The 18,931-nt window shown below is 44.4% G+C and overlaps 5 protein-coding genes across 5 annotated transcripts; 3 read left to right on the top strand and 2 right to left on the bottom strand.

The window, feature by feature from the left end:
• Positions 1-169: 169 nt before the first annotated feature.
• EAE98_002323 (uncharacterized protein) lies at positions 170-1,189 on the top strand (the record flags this gene model as incomplete). Its single annotated transcript, XM_038949943.1, has 3 exons — positions 170-263; positions 385-903; positions 1,002-1,189. 3 exons carry the CDS (start codon positions 170-172, stop codon positions 1,187-1,189), a joined length of 801 nt encoding a protein of 266 aa, XP_038813682.1.
• Positions 1,190-1,247: 58 nt separating this feature from the next.
• Positions 1,248-5,557, bottom strand: EAE98_002322 (uncharacterized protein). Its single transcript, XM_038949942.1, has 6 exons — positions 5,405-5,557; positions 4,945-5,238; positions 4,266-4,884; positions 3,696-4,194; positions 2,674-3,424; positions 1,248-2,570 (listed from the first exon to the last, which is right to left on the bottom strand). The coding sequence occupies exons 3-6, from the start codon at positions 4,416-4,418 to the stop codon at positions 1,547-1,549; spliced, it is 2,427 nt and encodes an 808-aa protein (XP_038813681.1). The 5' UTR covers positions 4,419-4,884; positions 4,945-5,238; positions 5,405-5,557; the 3' UTR covers positions 1,248-1,546.
• A 1,697-nt stretch (positions 5,558-7,254) lies between these two features.
• Positions 7,255-9,478, top strand: EAE98_002321 (uncharacterized protein; the record flags this gene model as incomplete). Its single annotated transcript, XM_038949941.1, has 6 exons — positions 7,255-7,330; positions 7,380-7,399; positions 7,448-7,548; positions 7,595-7,816; positions 7,868-8,473; positions 8,527-9,478. 6 exons carry the CDS (start codon positions 7,255-7,257, stop codon positions 9,476-9,478), a joined length of 1,977 nt encoding a protein of 658 aa, XP_038813680.1.
• A 428-nt stretch (positions 9,479-9,906) lies between these two features.
• EAE98_002320 (uncharacterized protein) lies at positions 9,907-13,453 on the top strand (the record flags this gene model as incomplete). The annotated part of the gene is made up of 2 exons (XM_038949940.1): positions 9,907-9,923; positions 9,970-13,453. 2 exons carry the CDS (start codon positions 9,907-9,909, stop codon positions 13,451-13,453), a joined length of 3,501 nt encoding a protein of 1,166 aa, XP_038813679.1.
• Positions 13,454-14,312: 859 nt separating this feature from the next.
• EAE98_002319 (uncharacterized protein) lies at positions 14,313-17,688 on the bottom strand. The gene is made up of 2 exons (XM_038949939.1): positions 16,881-17,688; positions 14,313-16,826 (listed from the first exon to the last, which is right to left on the bottom strand). The coding sequence occupies exons 1-2, from the start codon at positions 17,613-17,615 to the stop codon at positions 14,856-14,858; spliced, it is 2,706 nt and encodes a 901-aa protein (XP_038813678.1). The 5' UTR covers positions 17,616-17,688; the 3' UTR covers positions 14,313-14,855.
• Positions 17,689-18,931: the final 1,243 nt, after the last annotated feature.

Raw genomic sequence — 18,931 nt, 5'->3', positions numbered from 1 at the left:
AGAGATGGAGAGGAGTTCTATAAAAGGTGGTTTTCCCTTGTTTTACTTTGGGATAATATGTTGGTTTGTTGGTTTGTTTTTGGTTGTATAGTTATACTGAGATCCCAAATCACTGAGAGTACTGAATCTTTGAAGTGTTGAAAAACAATTACCATCAAGTACGAGCAAAATGGCGGGAAAAGTCGACCCCAATGATCCGAGGAAACTGACAGATTTTAAATTATTATCTTTTGATGTATATTCCACATTAATCGACGAGAAAGGTGCGTTTCTTGCTCCTCTCATTATCTGTTTTTACCATCATAGCAATGAACCATATCCTCATGAACACCAACTCCTCCCCCCTCCACAAACCCACCGAACGACTAACCCCCTCCTCTCCAGGTGGGCTCTTCACCGGTCTCTACCCCCTCCTCTCCCGACTCCCCGAACCCCTCAAATCGAGCTATCTCAATTCCCGCGCCTCCACCCTCCAAGCCTTCCAACACCACGAACACCAACTCCAAAAAACTCACCCCACACTCCCCTACCCCTCCATCCTACATCTCGCCTACCTTTCCTTCGCACAATCTCTCCCCTTCTCCCCTCCCCCCTCCCCCTCCACTCTCGAATCCGAAGCCCAGGAGTTCTCACAAAACATTCCAAACTGGCCCGCATTCCCCGATACTGTTTCCGCGCTGCAGAAATTGCATAAGTATTACAAACTGGTCATTCTGTCGAATATTAATGAAGAGTCTATAGAAGGGACGATCAGAAATAATGTGGATGTAGGATGGGATGCAGTGTATACGGCTCAAAGAATCGGGAGTTATAAGCCTGATTTGAGGAATTTTGAGTTTTTGATTGAGCATGTTGAAGAGGATTTGGGGGTGAAGAAAGAGGAGATTTTGCACACCGCGCAGAGTGAGTTTACTCTTCTTATTAAGTTGGAGGGCGAACTGGATGAGAAGGATTTGGAGAATATGTAAATGGGATGAACGCTAATGATGATGTTAATCTAGGCTTGCGAGCCGATCATGTGCCTGTGAAGAAAATGAAAATGACTGGAGTTTGGATTGACAGGGGAAACGAAGGTCAGGATTATGAGAAATTGAAGGATGAAGTCGCTTATACATGGAAGTTCAGCACTTTAGGAGAGATGGCTGATGCAGCGGAAGAGGCGTTCGAAGCCCAGGGAAACAAGGTATAAATACCGACATACAGAAGCAACATGCAAAGTATAATACTTGGGTCTCTGAATGCATTCCATGAGTAACTACGTAGTACAGTTTGTGACTTTAAGATTTGAATGATAGATATATATGTAAAGAACCCATGACACTGTACTGTGAAGTCGATCCCTTCTGTAAAACCCAACACTCAACACCTAACACCGAGTAATGATTTCGTAGCTCGTTTGCTCATCTCGATGTGGATATCAAATAAAATGGAAAATTGCAACAAAACATTCAAGCCCCGCGGGGGAGCGTGGCTATGATACAGACATTGTTTTCTACACTACTACTTATGATCGAAACCTAACCACAAAGGTTATTCATCAATTAGATTACTGTTCATATTTGATGGGGTGCTCATACTGTGGGACGTGATTCATAAAGTTGTTGATTTCCGTTAACCCTTCAGTCTCCAAGCTGTGCATCAATTCTGTTTGTTGTTCTTGACTCAAACTACCTGATCTCAGTCCTGCTTCGAAGTTGTCCTGTGAGAACAAATGAGGTGGAAAGTTGTAGTATTCAGGTTGCGAAAAATAAGGCATATTAGTTACTAAAGATTGCTGCATTGGTGGCAGTGGCGCTTGAGGTGGCATTTGATGCTGCTGTGTGTGAGAGACAGGACCCCAAGGCATAGGATAAGATTGCGGTTGCTGTGGTTGTGTAAATTCTGGTGGAAAGTAGCTAAATCGTCGATCGGATTGCCCACTAGAGGGACTTACAAAGATTGAGTTGGACCGAAAGGACGGTTGCAGTGGAGGTAAGGGATGGCCGTAGTCATATGGAGGTATTTGCTCTGGCATTTGGTTGAAGACATATCCAAATTGTGGGGGGGATTGATACGCATTGTTATGCTGTGCATTGTGTTGCGAGTGAGGAAGTGAGGTTGATGTTGCGCTGGAGTGTTCGGATGCAGACGGCGAGTTTGCGTCGGTCAGCGATGGGGAAGTGGCAGAAAAAGATGAAAGCGAATTATCGCCAAGTTCATAACTTTTGAGACATGCCTTGGTGAGAGTCATGTAAAGTTCTGATGTTGCTTGAGTTCCTGGCCACCGTTCGCGAGAACGTGCAACGATGTCTAAAGCTAAAGAAATATGCTCTTCAAGCTCTTCCTTTGTGTGAAGAGCGCGAACTTCAGAATACGAAATAGACCATAATACTGTGTTTATGGCCATGAATAGCGATAGGAGAAATGGCCATGTCAAGTCTATCATGGCGGTTTTTATTTGATCGCTTTGCGTCCTGATATTACTTGAAGCTGCATCATAACACATTATCGCGGAACGGTAGGACGGCTGGGGAACTTGAGGTGAAGGACGAAACAAGAAAATTATCATTGTATTGTACCTCCCGGTAAACCTAAAAAAGTATATCAGCACAACCGTGTTTTGGGGAGATTGATGTTCGAATGGGCTAAGTTGAGTCGCATTTAACTATTATTGAGTAGGAAAATATTACCTACCAGGTTTTACTCCATGCTGGCTTTTCAGGAGACGCCTCGAGCCAATCTCCCAGTTTCTGATGCATCTGGGCATACCAAGGATGCTCTTCATTCTTCGGCTCGTTTCTTTTTCGCAAATAAAGCGTTCTCCGGATCTCTGCTTGCAACAGTCTCATTCGAAAGAAGTGGATGGCTAACCGCTTTTTATCTGACATGGGACCAGGAAGGATACCATCAGCAGTTATGTACTCATCATCTACAGTTTGGAAAAATTGTATGTCCAAATGGTCTCTCCCAATAGCGAAAGCATTCGGCCTGCCCATTGACTGCGCTAAACCAAGCTCCATAGATAAAACAATCCAAGCGAGCCTTCGCCGCATATCGAGCTGTAAAGGATCAACTAGACCAATAGATACCCCTTGAGTAATGGTCTTTTCTTCTGCTAGACCTAATTGTTGACACAGTCTCGTAGCAAGTCCAACAATATAGTATATAGCAGTGCGAGTGGGAGTAAGCATAGAATATTGAGCGATCAGAACAAGGCACTGTAGCGTCTTGATGTCTTTTGCTCTTATAACATCTTCAATGTATCCCATAGCAGCCAAATAATAGCTATCAGCAAGGCCTGCATACTGCATGTCCAGCTTTTGCATGCTTATAGCTAGAACCATACGAAGGACAAAATTCTTATATGGATCGTTATCTCCATCATAAACTTCTTGAAGATTCTTGGCGAACGTAGGCTCGTGTAAAGTAGGGAGCATATACTGGGCTGTGTTGTAGTTAGCGAAAATTAGAGGAGTCCAACGTAACAATGCGGATGAGGGTAGAAGCCAAAATTGAGCTCACAATCAGCAATATATGACAAGGCTTCTTCGTCAAAGCATGGTTAGCAGCTTGAAAAGACTCGCATGTTCTTGAGACTTCACTCAGTTCACCTTTATCCTTCAAATTTACCATTGTTATCACGAAAAAACACAAATGCTATGAAGCAATTCACTACTCGGCAAAACAAAAAGATCGAAAGAAATTCATTGACTGACCTTTCTGACTAAACACTTCCACCAATTTGTCGGTCACTAGGCGACTTGGTAAAGTTGGCGCCGGTACAGCAGATATCATAGGATAAGACTTCTTTCGTTCCGAGGCTATATCTGGCGACTGTGCAGGAGTTCGACGTTGCCGCACTTCAGGCACGAGCTCGCGGATACTCCTGGTGTCTGTGTATTTCTTTGCCTCCTCCATCACTATCCGAGTCATCGCAATGCCACTTGAAGGCCCCAAGTATCGTGGCGTCTCATCATCGTCGTTAAGTCGGATCAAGCCTCCCGGGCGTACAATATCTTCCGAGTCTGGGGGATTCCCCTCTTCTTCAACCAATTGACTAAGTTCCATCTCAAGTGCCCGAACTTTTTCTTGCAACTTTATCACGTATGTCCTCGAGATTTTCTTGCCTTTCGTTGTATCGAAGTACTCGCATACTGCCCCCGCACGCTCGCAAGGCAAGCATCGTGGTAAATTGGGATCACACCTTGTTTTCCTCTGAAAAATAACAGAAACATCGTTAGTATATCTATACTATAAATTGGTAGAATGGCTAGTGTATTACAAACCTGGCGGCATCTGCAGCAGGCAGTCAAGGTATGTGCGATTCTCGGTGAACTATCCTCGCTTTCATGCGAGCTCTCTCTTGCGTGAAGGGACTTCGCATCGCGAGCTCTATTGACAGAGCCTAAGGCTTGTCTGAATAAATCTACTGTGTCCATCGACAAAGTGATAATATTAGATAAGAAGGTCGGTTTTGTCGTTGTAGCGCCAAACTCTTGTAAGGCTTATCATCGTTGGGGTGGGTTATCGTTGAGAGATCGTCACCAGAATTAAAGTTGTACTGATCTAGGTGCACTATCCACAAATGAACAATCAAAACTCCAAAGACACCTGACGTTGTTTTAGTCAAAGAACTTTTTATTCGGAGCCATGAGAAGAAGTTGTGGCGAAGAACAATGGTCGCTATAGAGGCATCTTAAGAAGTGGAAATCTTGACCGTTAGGAATTTCGGATGGATCGCAATATTGTATGGGTAAAATTTGGGAGGGGGCAATTAGGATTAGGGATTAGGAATGAAGGAAGCCATCCGAGTAAAACGACTTTTGAGAAATATCCCCGCGATCAAAATGTGGTCCTGTGGAGCAGGGGAATTAAACCTAGTACGAAGTACGCCCTCGAGGCCCTCTATTTCATAGGTCAGATTTGTCGATACCACGGGATTGCAAGAATATTGATCTATCATACCAGGCGGGCATACAAAGTGTCTCTCGAGAAACAAAGAATCCCCTGCTTAATGTAGCACACATCTGATAAGTGATGTTGTTCGAGTTCTAGTTGTAATCATATACGCAGATATACTTGATAGGGGGTACGAAAGTTCAGTTCGAGAATTGGTCTTGCAGCTCGTATTCATAAGAGCTTGGTCACCTCATACGGAGAGGAGGTGAAGGTTGTAGTCAACACACCTGTCGAATCAGACGCTTCCCTATGTGTGAAAAGCGAGGGCCTGCGTGATATTAAGATAGTCTGATCGAGGTTCTAGTTTGTTCAATGATTAGTCCAACGAATTGATGTAAAGGGGTAGTCGGTAATGAAATCTAACGACATCGCAATGTTTTATGGTATGCGAACACTCACTATCAGATATTGAAGTAGTCAAGTATTCCATCCAAATTCTAGCCTTTTGAATGATTACATATCTTACCGAGGGACGTTGAGGGGTGGATGTTAGGATGTGCCACAATCGGACAATTGGATTATCGAAGGATTATTGCTTGCTATTGTAGTATTATACCAAAGCTCGAGACCCCCAAGACTTTCTCCGTAGTGTTCCTTCGTTCATAATCTTTCCTTCGGCCGCCCTTCCTATCCTCTTTTCCTTCCTTTCTCTGTCTTATTGTATTGCCGTTCGACACAACAGAAGAAAGCAATCATCATGCTCCATTCAAACACATGCTCACAACCATGAGGCGCCGGATGGTAAGCTGTATGTATTTGCCAGGTAGTGTAGTTATGCACATTGGGAGGAACCGACAAGCCATTGGTATCACGATGACCAGTATTCTGGACTGACAGAGTGAATACACGCTCTCAGTATTGAAAGTAGCACAGTCCCTACGATACCTACCTAGGTATTCAAAGTAATTTCGGGATTTCATAATCATTGAATATCCTAATCAATGATTCGAGAATTGAAAGCTTCTAATTGTCGGATTACAATCCGAACTATTAGAAAGCAGGTATGATTGGTATCGGCTAAAAGAAGTAGTAGACGTTGGCTTCTTCTGGAACGGGTTGACTGCAGATATACCTACTTACTGCATTACAGTTAGGTTACTCGTAATGTTTCTCGATCCATTTTATTGGATCACGGGATCAGGACTTACACATCATTCTATATGCCGATGCACGATACACGCTCGAGACACGATAAGAGCTGGTCGTGCAGGAATAAGCGGCCGTTTCTTTCTTTACCTCCAAGGTTGTCCTTGTGTCTTTGCGTCTTTGTTTTCTTTCAATTATTTTTCAACTATCCTGCCTCCTGCCAATTTTTGCCCTGCAACTTCACCTACTCCGTACACTCTAGTGGGGCGTAGAAATCAAAAGATCAACAATCACCAATTTTGCCTGCTCGTGAGATTTACCGAGTACCGAAGGAACGGCTGTACTCAAGGATTCTGCAGCAATCCATTATCGAAGTGCACATTTCAGCGGAAAGTTTGATGCAAGTCTTTCGGACCTTCCGAGCATCATCAAGTCACATTAGACTCGAATCCGCTACCTCTGGGTTCTTGGCTACATATATAAGTTGGATCGTGAAAGAGCAATTTTCGAACGCGCGACGTGCTAATTTGGTGGAGGCAAAAGTCGACTTTTTTTCGACGTTCAAAATAATCATTTCTCGGTGTATGATCAAACGGGAAGTCGAGTAATTAAGGCGGCCAGCAAGTACTATTCATCTATCGATAAACAAGGGCATGAATCCTTCCTGATTGCAACTCCCTTATACCCTTGGACCCCGCTGCGAGACGATCCAGACGGATTACTACTTTTACTTCCGCTGCAATTTTAGACAGCAAATTTGTTGGCCAGAGTTCCGCTTGTTCAGAAGGTGGGTTGAGTAATTCCACTTTCGTCTGTCTTTGTGGATCTCTACACCCATCTCAGTGCGGAATGGTTGCTGTTATTCATTCGTGCGTGAAACTGTCTTACCCTATGCTATTTGCTCGTGAATATCTAGATCCGGCTCCATGGCCACTGCGATAGATTTCAATCCGAGTCACGCAATCACATGAGAGAGAAGCTATTGACAGGTAGTACCTTGCATAATATGCAACATGCATGCTCTTGCGAAAGGTGCTTGGGAGTATAGGCTCTCTTTCTTTGAACCTGCAGCTTTCGTTTCCCGTCAGGATTATGAGTTGAATCACAAGGCCTTATATTCAACTGACGTTCTGTAGCTATCTCTTGATGGTAAGAGGGGTATGACATATCAATAACAAAACTCTTCACCTGAAAATTCCGAATATTGAAAGACCTAGTGCTAGAGTAAGGATGCGTCGAGCCGGGCAAAGCGCCGCTGATACCCCGCTCCTACGAGTATCTAGGCCAGTCTCAGCATGTTCAAGATGTCAGTCCATCTACCAATAAGTATAACTCCATTGGCTAATACATACTAGGTCGAGCCGCAAAAATCAAGGTCTGAATCTTCCGACCTCAAGCGTAAATTCACTAACACCTTTTGAAGTGCGATGGGAAATTACCTGCGTGTACTGCGTGTGAAAAATCTGGACGACTGAACGAATGTTCAAGTGCAAATGATCAGTTTGCGAAGGGGAAGGAAAGGAGGTAAGACATCATCGCAATATTATTCTTGCAGAGCTAACCGTCAAAGTTATGTTGCTTCTCTTGAATCACGAGTCGAGAAACTCGAGAAGCGCCTGGCATACGCTCGGTTGAGGAAAGCATCTGTTGCGATGCATGATGTTGATACACCAACGGAATTGCCAGAGCGGAAGGACTCTCTGGCTACCATTAGAGCCGCTATTCATGGAAAAGCAGCTAGAAGGAGGGAGGCTGCTGATGTGAATGAATTGGTCTCCGACTTTGGTTTCCTGTGAGACACCAATGCTCCTCATACTTGGGAGATTTATACTCACAACTGTAGATCTGTACATGCTACCACGCGCGATTTTGAATCATCAACAACAAATATGACATTTGCTAGACTCATTCTTTCAGCGGCCAACCATGACGAATTGCCTGAATCAGATTCTCTACAATTGCCACTAAGATCTGTGGCGACAGCATCGATTCAATATTATCTCGATAACATTTTTGCTCTATATCCAATTGTCTCCGAGACAGCTCTATTCAATGCATTAGATAAAACTTATCAGGGTGGCAGTCAGCCGGTGACTGATTTTGAGCATTGGCTATTCTACATGGTCTTAGCCATATCATCCACCGCCCAATCCCGAAATTATTTAGACTCCAAATACGAGGAGGGTGTTTCTTGGGCTGGCCGTGCTCTTGCCTACGCTGATCATGTTCTCATGCCTGGCCATGTCTCCCAAATCCAGGCATTGGTACTGTTTGTTCAGTATGCAATGCTGGACCCAGCCCACTTTGACAGCTGGCAGTTGATGGGGTTTGCTTGTCGGGCAGTTGTAGATTTGGGATTTCATCAGGATCCACCTAAAGAGCAACAACCAGATAAAAAAGCATTAGATATGAGGAGGAGGATATTTTATTGCGTCTACTCGCTCGATAGGTAAGCAGAAACTCTTCATTTGAAAAAATACCAGTGGATATTAATGAAACCAGATCTATCAGTATGGTTCATGCAAGAGCCTTTTCCTTTACGGACGATTCATCTAGCGTTGAATATCCATCCGTATCACCCACGCTCCCTCCGATGGGTCAGGCGGATTCAATAGTTGGCCCCCATTCCATGGATTCCGCACATCTGTTGTGGCAATTACGACGTGCTCAGTCAAGTTGGTATCAAGAGCTGTTTCAGTCCAGTCGAGAACCATTGCCACAAGGCTCAACATACCTCTGGAAGATGTGTCAAGAAATGCGAGACTGGTCTAACTCCTTTCCTGATTCGCTCCCGCTTGCCTTCAAGGATTTCTTCGACTTGGAATTACTCTATAGTTACGTTTATTGTCTTGCCCCATCATGCCGAGTTCACGTAGTATCAGATTATGCAAAGAATCTGATCTTCGACCACGCCATAACATACATGCAAAAGATTTTTCCTATCAGTCAAGATCCTATCAATAAGGCATTCTATACCTATCATGATGCTCTACGAGTTTATTTCATTGGAAGTCAGTTAATGGCGGTGCTTTCAGACTGTCAAGATCAGATATTCAATGGCTCATATAACACTGGTGGAACGAGCTCTCCACCACCGTCTCTTCCGATAGTCACTGGATCTGATCACATCGATCGGAGCCTCAACTGTATAAACCATATCAAGGAAACTTTGAGGACATTTGGTCAAAGATGGGAGGATTCAAAGGCACTTCTGTCAAGTTTCGACACTCGAGCCGAGCCAATCATCGCAAGCCTGCACGGGAGAAAACAGCAGCAGCAGCAATATATCAAAGAAGAGTCTCCTATTGATCACAGCCCGAATTATATACCACAACCTGGTTACGATCATAGAACTTATCAAATGAAGCATGAGTGGCCAAATATGAACCCAATATATCCGGACGCTTCAGGATTTGGCGGAGCCGGTCATGGAGCTGGAGCACCCGGCTTGTAGAACAAATAAAGTACTTGACCAATTGTCAACTACGGATTCTTTCTTTTAACTTGGTTAATAAAGTATCAATCTATCGATAAACCATGACATCACCATCGCTTGAACTTCGCAGCTTCCTATAATGGAAAAATCTGATTACTATGGAAAGAGTGACCCCAATTTCTCAGCTGTTCACTCGAACATGCTGCTCGTGCCTTCTTCGTGTTCCAGGTTTCAATATTTATTTCTTAGGGTCAATCTACTTGCCTACATCTTTCTGTTCCTTTCATCTAACTTCTATTCATCCGCAATTTTCCAGACACGGTTGTGTCGTATTGTTAACACACTTTTGGAGACAAATATCGTTCAAAGCATTATAAAAGTATTTTACTTTATCATATCACTTTTACTCTACTAGTATAAGCTAGCCAGTTGGTTCATCCGTCAGGATGGCGCCGTTCTTTTCGTGAGTAAATGTGTTCTTTTAAAAGTATGCATTCTGACATTTCCAGACCAAGAAAACCGAAAGCACCTAGTCGTATCGATACAGAGCAGCGGGCTACCAACTCGCACTACTACACAGCTTTCAAAGTCGTCCTAAAAATCACCGTTATTACTCTCGTTATTTGCATTGCTTTCTTACCAACAGTAGCACTTCGTAACAAACACGGACATCATTCTGACGAGGTTCTTGTTAAAAATCCGGAACATCCTGCCAAGTTTGATGTCTCGACTGAACTTGAACGCCAAGTTACTCATGTTCCACTTCGCTTTGTGAAGTCTGCGAAGTTACTTGTTCAACAATTACGAATTCGTGACTCGACATTAGGAAAGTTGACGGATATTTCTGCTAGCAAACAAGTCGAAAGATCTGAGGACGTCACTGATGCTACTACTGATGGTATTCAATATGGAGATGATTCACTTGGTGGCTCAAAGCACCAAGCCAAGTCCGAAATTGAACGATTACAGCATTGTTCTCCAGAGATCAAAAGCAAGAACGGAGGGAAATGTATCAGACAATTGCCTCTTCTCATCAGAGACGACGACCGTGTAATTTCAAGGCGTTGTTCTTGGCAGGAGCGACGCAAGTACGGCGGAAGGTGTGTCTCTCATGAGTGGCAACCCACACCTCGCTCCTGGGTCGTGAATGAGAATACTGCTCTTTCCTCAGTCCACACGCTCATGCCCACTTCTACTCATCTGCCTGAGGTCATCAACACTTGTTCCTACGATAGTGGGGCCAAGAACGATGGAAGATGCCCCAAAGGATTAGTAAATGGTCTCGAGCCAGCAGAGAACAAACCAATTTCTATTTTGGTTAGGCCACCACCTTTCGATCCCAATAGGAAACAGCAATCACGGGGAGCAGCAGTAGACGAGGAGACCAGTGTCAACTATAGACCCTATAAGGCAGATTGGTGTAGACACGGTTGGGTCCGTACCACTGATGGTTGGTGTATCTATCGGGGTAGCTTTGAACACCAGACGATCAGACCGGAAATTTTCAATGATCCAGCCGCTTCTAAAAGATTGGTATCTTCAGAAAAACAGCGTCGTGAAGCGAAAACAAATGGACCAACTAAACTTGAACCCAGACCCTTTCAGGCTGCATCATGTCCAGAGTTTTGGGTCCAGACCAATGACGGTTGGTGTTACTATCGGGGCTCATCGAGTAAGCCGTTGGGATTTTGGGGACCCGATACAAAGAAGTCATTATCTTCAGGGCAAAAACGTCGCAATGATGGTGTGAGCAACGAGGCCAAAGAAATTAACACTGTCCAGGACGACTCATTTCATTGGATCATAAACGATGACGGTGTCTGTGTTCCCGAAAGCACAATATGGGCTGAAGATGAAGATCCAGGATTCTATTCGGGAATTCATTCGCCATTTGACTCAGGGCTTGATACAGTCGAGTCCATAAATTCAGGTATTCCAGAAGACTGCATGGGTGCAGCCTTTCCTGCTTCTTCGTGCCCATCTCCTTGGAAGTACGATGATGGCTGGTGCATGTGGCTTGGTGATGGTATCGATCCCGATTGGAGGAGATCATTTCTAGAGACTGTTGGGCTAAACTTTCAACGTCGTAATAAAGCTGAAGGCCAGAAGACACAGGTTCTTTCTTCACTGACTAGTAACGGGCTTTCATCTAACATAGAACATAAACTTTCTGTTACAACATCGTCGCCAAAGCATCCTGCGACTACCACTACTACACATACTTCTAGTTCCAACTCTATCTCTACCTCCATCTCTCCTACTAACACTCACCCTTCCGCCACAGTTGGAAAGTGTGACCCCCCTTGGATTCGTACTATGGATGGTCGGTGCTTCTTTGATCCCAATTATGAACGCAAGCATCCTCATGATCCATTGTCCCGGCCTCGAAAGACAATCCGGCAACGACGCGGTGAATCTATAAGCGAAGAGCGTGAAGAGCGTGATGTTGCTCCAAGTTGGCAAGCTGATTCATGTGAGCCGCCCTGGGTTCGTACTAATGATGGGTTATGTATATATAGACCAGACTACAAGCAAGGAACACATGCCTCTCTGCCCAACAATACAGAACAATTCAATATCACGAATCAATCCAATGACACACCACAACCCAGTGTAACGGAAAAACCAGATCAATCAACTGCTACAGCACAACCAACTCCCATGGAGACAGTAACTCGCATCCGCCACTGCATCAATGACTTACGAGGAAATCTTCAATGCTTTGATGAGTCGCCTGGACCTTTGCCTACATCTACACGAGTTTCGTCAGCCCGTCATCGTCGAGGCCTTTGGCCCGCAGATTGGGTACCACAAACACCAAGCGACTGTGATCGTTTTCTCGGAAACACATTTAAGCACTACCAGTGTCTCCAATCGGTTAAACACAAAAATGTCGGATTAAAACTCATCATGGCTTTCCTACTTCTAGCTGGATTTGGTTCTCTTGTATTCCTCATCATCACTTGTGTTAATCGAGCTGCATGTCCGAAAGCTCAGCCGTTCAGACAAATGAGCGGGACTGTCGATGCAAATGGTATGACTCAACATTCAACACCTTTGTGCAACAATTATCCTTGGAATAACAAAAAAGATTCAACAAATGTAATGGACGGAGATCGATGGGCTAGGGGTCCGCCTGCTTACGATCCCTTGAGACAATTAAGTCCAGAGCATTCGGGTAGTCTAGTTGCTTGTACCAGGGAAAATAATTGCGCAAGTGGTAGTTCGGATTCGAATCAGAGTTGGGTTAGAAAATTGTGTAATAAATGTTTCAAGAGTCGAACCAATTCGTCGGCCTCAGATAGAGAAGCACAGGCTGGAAATGTGGGGAACGGGTTGAGGAAAAATAATCATAGGATTGATACGCTGAGATTGCCAAGTGCAAAGCTGGCGACGGTAAGGAGGGCAAGTGGATTACCGAGTGACGAGAATGGAGATGTGTTCGTGGGTGGAAGTACGGAGACGGTGGTGATTGGAAGTGTAGGGAAGGGGTCGGGGAGTGCGGTGGGTATGAGAGGTTCGGATAGTGGTTCTGCTGATGTTGCAGCTGATGTTGCAGCTGATGTTGCAGCTGCTGGTGCGGGTGGTTTGATGAAATTGGGAAATCTTAGTGGTGATACGCTTGTGGAGCCAGAACCGGCGATGTTAGAGTGTAGGAGTGGCAAGGATGGAAAGGATGGAAGGGATATCGGAATTGTGGAGATGGGAGGTGGCTTAAAGACGGGAAATGGCAATGCGAAGAAGGTGGAGTTTGGGGGAGGAGAGGAATTTGAAGAGGTGCGTGGTTGGAGGGATGTTCAGAGGGTTGAACCGTTGAAGGTTGAGAAGGTTGATAAGGAGAATGTGAATGTGAAGAAGATGGGAGAGGGTGAGAGAAAGGGTGATGAGGTGGAGATGATGTTGATGACGGTTGAGGAGGAGGAGAATGATGAGAATGAGAGAAGAGGCGAATTTGAGAGGAGGTCTAGTATTGTTTGTGTTAGTGGATGTTAGGCTTGGGTTTGGATGTCGTTGTGGGGGAGCGATTGAGTATTCTTTGAAAATAGATGGATGGAGATGGGGATTGTGATGCCTGCCATTCGTTTATCGTTTTGTTATTGGGAGTTGGTGGACCGCGACAAGAAGATTACAAGTTTCTCCTTTCCTTTCATTTCATTTCCGCTGGATTATATCCCTATCCATAGAATCCAAAAAAAGGAAGAAGGAAAAGTGTGAAGTGGCGAGAGAATGGCGGAGTATTCATTATTTGCTTGACTGGAGCAGGAAAATTGTCGTGTTTTCTACAGGAGCTTGTTTCTATACTCTCTTCTTTTGTGGTTTCGTTTCGTTTCTTTTGTCTTGTCTTGTTTTGCTTTGTTTTCGTATTAGTCATTCGTTTAGATAGATTTATAGGGTTGAAATGCTAGATGCTAAGTACTAGCTAGAGAGTTTGGAATTAAATGCACTTCTACTCGTTCACTCGTTCACTAGTTTACATGTTTAAAAAAAAAACTGGTGATTGTATGATTGAGTATATCATGGTGAGGTAAAAGAGGAGAGAGAAAGGAGGAAAATGGATGGGTGAAAGGTTTTTCTTGATGGGAGGGAGATCTTGATGGTTTCGAGATTCGAGATTCGAGATTTGCAAGCAGGATTATGATTACTGGAAAGGTGGTGAGCATCTCGGAGGTATACATAAAAATGCACGCTCTTGTTCAATATCATATATCTTGGGATCACGTTGGTGAAATATTCTGCTGCATTCTGTGCATTCTGTGCAGTTTTGATTTCTTTTGCAATATAATCACAGATCATGTAATTCTTCATTTCTTCGTGCATTTCTATCTATCTATCTATCCACCACTTTCTTTTCCGCTCTTCCGTCTCGTCTCCTCGCACCTCCCTTCCCTTTGTCAGCGTAAACAGAAGATGAGATATAACTAAATAAGTAAAACAGGGGTATCAAAGAAGAAGAAGAAGCCTCTCCAAATCTCCAACGAACTACCCTTCCCCTTGCCCCCAAAAAATTATAAGAAAAAAGATTATGTAAGATATATTACGTTGTGTTGTGGGAGGTAATGAATACCCGACTGAGTAAGTAGTGCCCACCAACCAACAAACACCCTGCTTGACCTTGTAAATATGATTCCCCTCCCTCCTTGAAATTATTGCCGTGCCGTCTTAAATTTGAGAGTATCCCATTTTTCTGTTGTTCCCATTGCCGTTATTGCTCGACCCATTCCCCAGCACCAGATTGATTGATGGCATCCCGTTGTCTCCAAAGCATTAAGAGAAAATATTAACAAATGAAATGAAGTTGTGACTTTTTGCATGGCGACACGGCGAAAAGGCAAAGGAACCTTGACTCGAAACGATATCAAAAGGAAGGAAAGAGAATGAATGAGAGCGCAGGCTATTAAATAGCCCCCTCTTCACCATCCAAAACCCTCCTTGCAGCATCCAACCTCCGTCTCCAAATTCTCGAATCGTAATTCCCCGCTTCTGTGTCCTGCAATTCTAAAACGCATTTTCCCAAGCTAGCGACTAACCGCTCGACGAGGAGTTGGTCATCTTTGGAGAGCATCTGTACTGGTGAGGTCCGTGTACGACTGCGGTTATTCTCAAGGGAATCAGAACGGATTGGGTGGGAATTGGCGCTGGAGGCAGTGCCAGGCGGAGTAAAAGCATTGGGCTGTTCTCTGTGTTTGACGGAGAGAGGGACGCTACGTGTTGTACTGGCAGAGGTCGCTGAGTCTAGGGAAAGATTCCTGGAGTGGACGCCAGGTATCACATCAATATCGTATAATCCGGAGCCTCGAGCTATTCCAATATCGTTGTAGTCATTGATAACGGTATTCCTGGGGGGTAAAGATCCAAATGTAGACCGTTTGGTTGCAATAGAAGTGGTCGTAGTTGGCTTATAAGGAGAGATTGTGGGTGAGTCCGGGGCGTCAATTTTACGAGTATCGGTAATAGGAATAGTTAAATCGAAAGGATCTTCATCTTCATTATATTCATCATCCTCCACGTTTGACTTGGCAGTTGCAAAAGTGGCTAGAGTAGAAATCGAAGCATTACTGTCAGATCTAAGATGTATCATGGAAGATCGTTGATTGGGGTCATGGCCATTCTCTACCAGTGGCATTGGAACTGAAGGTCCTCGAGTTGTTTCCACAGAATCCTCTGAGCTAATGCTTCCTCGTCTTTCTCGACTCATCGTACCCATTGCGCTGTACAGGAAGAAATGTTCATAATCGAACGCATCTTCACGATCTTCATGTGATACCTGTTCGGTTACCGATTCGTGATAAATTGATGCATCACTGTTGTCCTCGTTGTCAAATTCGTCAAATTCTGAACGGCCGTCACTGTAACTTTCATTGCTTGAAACTTCAGACACCTCTGAGCAAGTATCATAGCCCTCCTCCTCAACTACTTGTGTTTGATTCTGATGGGTAGGGAACCCAGGTGGCTTTACCTGGCCCTCATCAAAATCTTCATATATACTTGTAGAATCCGATTCGGCATAGGTTGGAGCTTGTCTTGCAGATACTTGGGTCGGTTGTGCAGTGTATCCATTCTTCGTAGGGTCGCCATTCTGGATCCCATTCGACTGAACATGATCTACTACCGAAGCTGTCTTGGGAACGGCATCTTGACCATTAACACCTCCACTATACCACTGTTCTCCTGCCGTAAATGGACTAGGAGTACGTAAACTTTGGAGACTGCGACGCTTCATATTATCATCTCTAGCACGATCTCGCAAAGCGGACAATCTTCCTTTCAAATCACTCATTTGATGTTGTATATCCTGCATTCTTATGCTTGAAGTTGACGAAGAGCGACTTAAAAGTCCTTCTCGGGTAGTTGGATATTCTCTGTCAGTATCAATTCTGCCATTAGTCCTGCCGTCAAATTCAGGAACGCCATCCTCGACCAGGGGTTCAAGATGCGATGGTTGTGATGGAGAAATCCTGCTATGTGGTGAAGATTGCCCGGATCCTCTTGGCCTTACATTTTCATTGCTCTCCTCCTTGATCATTCCTGGAGAAAGTGGCGATGCTGGTTTTGGTGTATGCGATCCCATAGAACTTCTAGCCCTGTATGTAGCTGCCGCGCTCGAGGCGCGAACAGGAAATGCTGTGGCTCGCGAAGGAGATATGTTATTTTCGCTCCAGACCCTCGAATGACCAGGACTCGAAGCAGTTGAATCTGTGTGAAAATTGGAAAATGACCGTTGTCTCGAAGGAATACCGCTGATGCGCCGATCGACTTTTAGGAGAGACGGATTGGTTAAAGGACTACTACTGTAAATCGATGGCATGGAAATCGATGGCGTTACAATAAGAGAGCTTCGCGCTCGGGTTAAATTTCCTTCCATATTCTAAAGAGACGATTATCAGTGTATGAACTCATTTTGTAACTTGATGAAACTCACGTTGAGTCGACGTTTGGCATTCAATAGAATTTGTTCCGCTCTCCTACTCAAAGCGGCACTCGAATTCTGATCATCTTCCCCCTCTCCAAAATTCCCTTCCCTGCGCGACAATCTGCGTGTCTCCTGTTCCACAAGTTCCTTGCGATAAGGATCCGTATATGATTCTGCCACACTCTCCTCATCATCGCCCTGGAAATTACTATCATCTACACTGACTGTATCATCGATATCTCCAAACATGGCCGATTGTGGTTCTGACGTGACGGTACTAGCAGATTCCACAGATATTTTCCTCTCGTGCGTTCCGGTCTTGGTTCCCGACCTCCTCAAATCATGTCCCAATGATGTTGAACTTATGCGATGACCATTTTGAAGCTGCTGCTGCTTGATGAACCTCCGTTCAGCAGGACCGGGTAACTTCTTTCCTGGCGTACTTTCCACCTCTGTGACCTCGCCTATATCTGATAACATTGTTCCATTCCCATAGATAATTGGCGTGGTGGGCGTCCTAGGCGGCGGGCCACCTAGATATTCTGAATTATTTGATCGTTGCCATGAATCCCCGGACGAAGAAGTAAATTGAAATGATGTATGCCGCAATGAAGGTTCTGAGTCGTAATTCGTTTCATTATGTAGTGGGAGGATCATGTCTGGTTCAGTTAAAGTTGGACTTTGTGAACCAGGTCGAGGTGGATAAACCATGATTGCTGTAGTACTGGAGGATTGACTCTGCATGATGGCCTAGTTCCAGGCACTACCACGAGAGCTGAACAAAGTTTCTTTTTTTTTTCTTTTCCCTCCTCCTCTCGAGCTGGGAACTTTGGAACAATGTGTTAGGTACTGAGTCTGACCGCTGACCATCCAATGAAATATCTATATTTATTTTGACAGTTTTTTTGGGGCGCCAGCAGTTGTTGGTAAGACTATTTGTTAGTCGGCGATTATTGATTCATCGATTGGGCTTCCAGTGAGTGTGCTATGAGGGTTGGTATGGTAGGATTCGGGGATAGGGGCCATCCGCTTTCTCTAGGTCTATATCACGGTCGTGCGAGGTTGCAGTCAATTCATATATTCATGGTGAATAGTTACCAAATTTGACAATTGGATATTTTAAGGAGAAGGAGATCGGAAAGGGAAAGGAAAAGGAAAAGGATAAGGAAAGAGAATCAAGTGTATGTAGGGGAGAGAGATAGAAAGGTCTATGAAAGCTACTGGTACCTATCTATCCATCCATCTATCTATGCTCTCTCTTCATTATCGCCCTACCAGCCTACCTAGTCATAATGATTACTTTTATTTCTCCCTTCTCCCTTTCCATACTGCACAGTATTGCATGCATTGCATCCATCTTGCATCTTGCATCGAGCATTTGTTCGCATATCCCCACGCCAGACCGACTGTACAATCAATCTACTTGCTCCGTATTAGCATTTAATCCTGGGTTGGAACTACCCTACTGTGTGCTACTGCTGTAGCGAATCCTTTGGGAGGCTCGGAGGGTGTCTAGGTATTTTGAAGGACAGTTCACGGTTCACAATTTGCACTGAGAACCGAGATTATTTCTCCGTGGGTGCTTTTGTATGGAGATTCATATGACTTTGGGACTTATCACATCGCACTCCGTCCAAATCAGTTCCACAAGTTAATTTCTCATTTGCTCTTGGGAAAGGGACTAGCATATAGTATTATGTATCCCGATGATCTTCGTCGGTAGTGAAAGTGGAGGTGGAATTGGAATGATTGGCATTGGAGCTGGAATTTGAAGGGCGGAGCTTGATTTGATTTTTATATTACCGTCATGTTTATCCTTTTTCATCATTTAGGTGCTGATTCTTGATTTCTTTTCCTTCCTTTCTTCTGTTCTCTTCTCTTCTTCTTCTCCTTCTTCTTCTTCTCCTTCTTCTTCCTCTCCTCTTCATTTCTTATCTTCATCTTCGCAACTGTCCATTCTTGCTCTTGCTACACACCAGGAAGTCAAGCTGGTATGAACACAGTACTACCTCTCTACCCACCCACCCATGACAATGAAGGAGTTCCGGATGGTACACAGA

The sequence above is a fragment of the Botrytis deweyae genome (genome assembly GCF_014898535.1).
Source record: "Botrytis deweyae strain B1 chromosome Unknown BDEW_004, whole genome shotgun sequence".
Classification (NCBI taxonomy): Eukaryota; Fungi; Ascomycota; class Leotiomycetes; order Helotiales; family Sclerotiniaceae; genus Botrytis; species Botrytis deweyae.
Note: the sequence above shows the minus strand (reverse complement) of the source record. Positions and strands in the feature narration are given on the sequence as shown.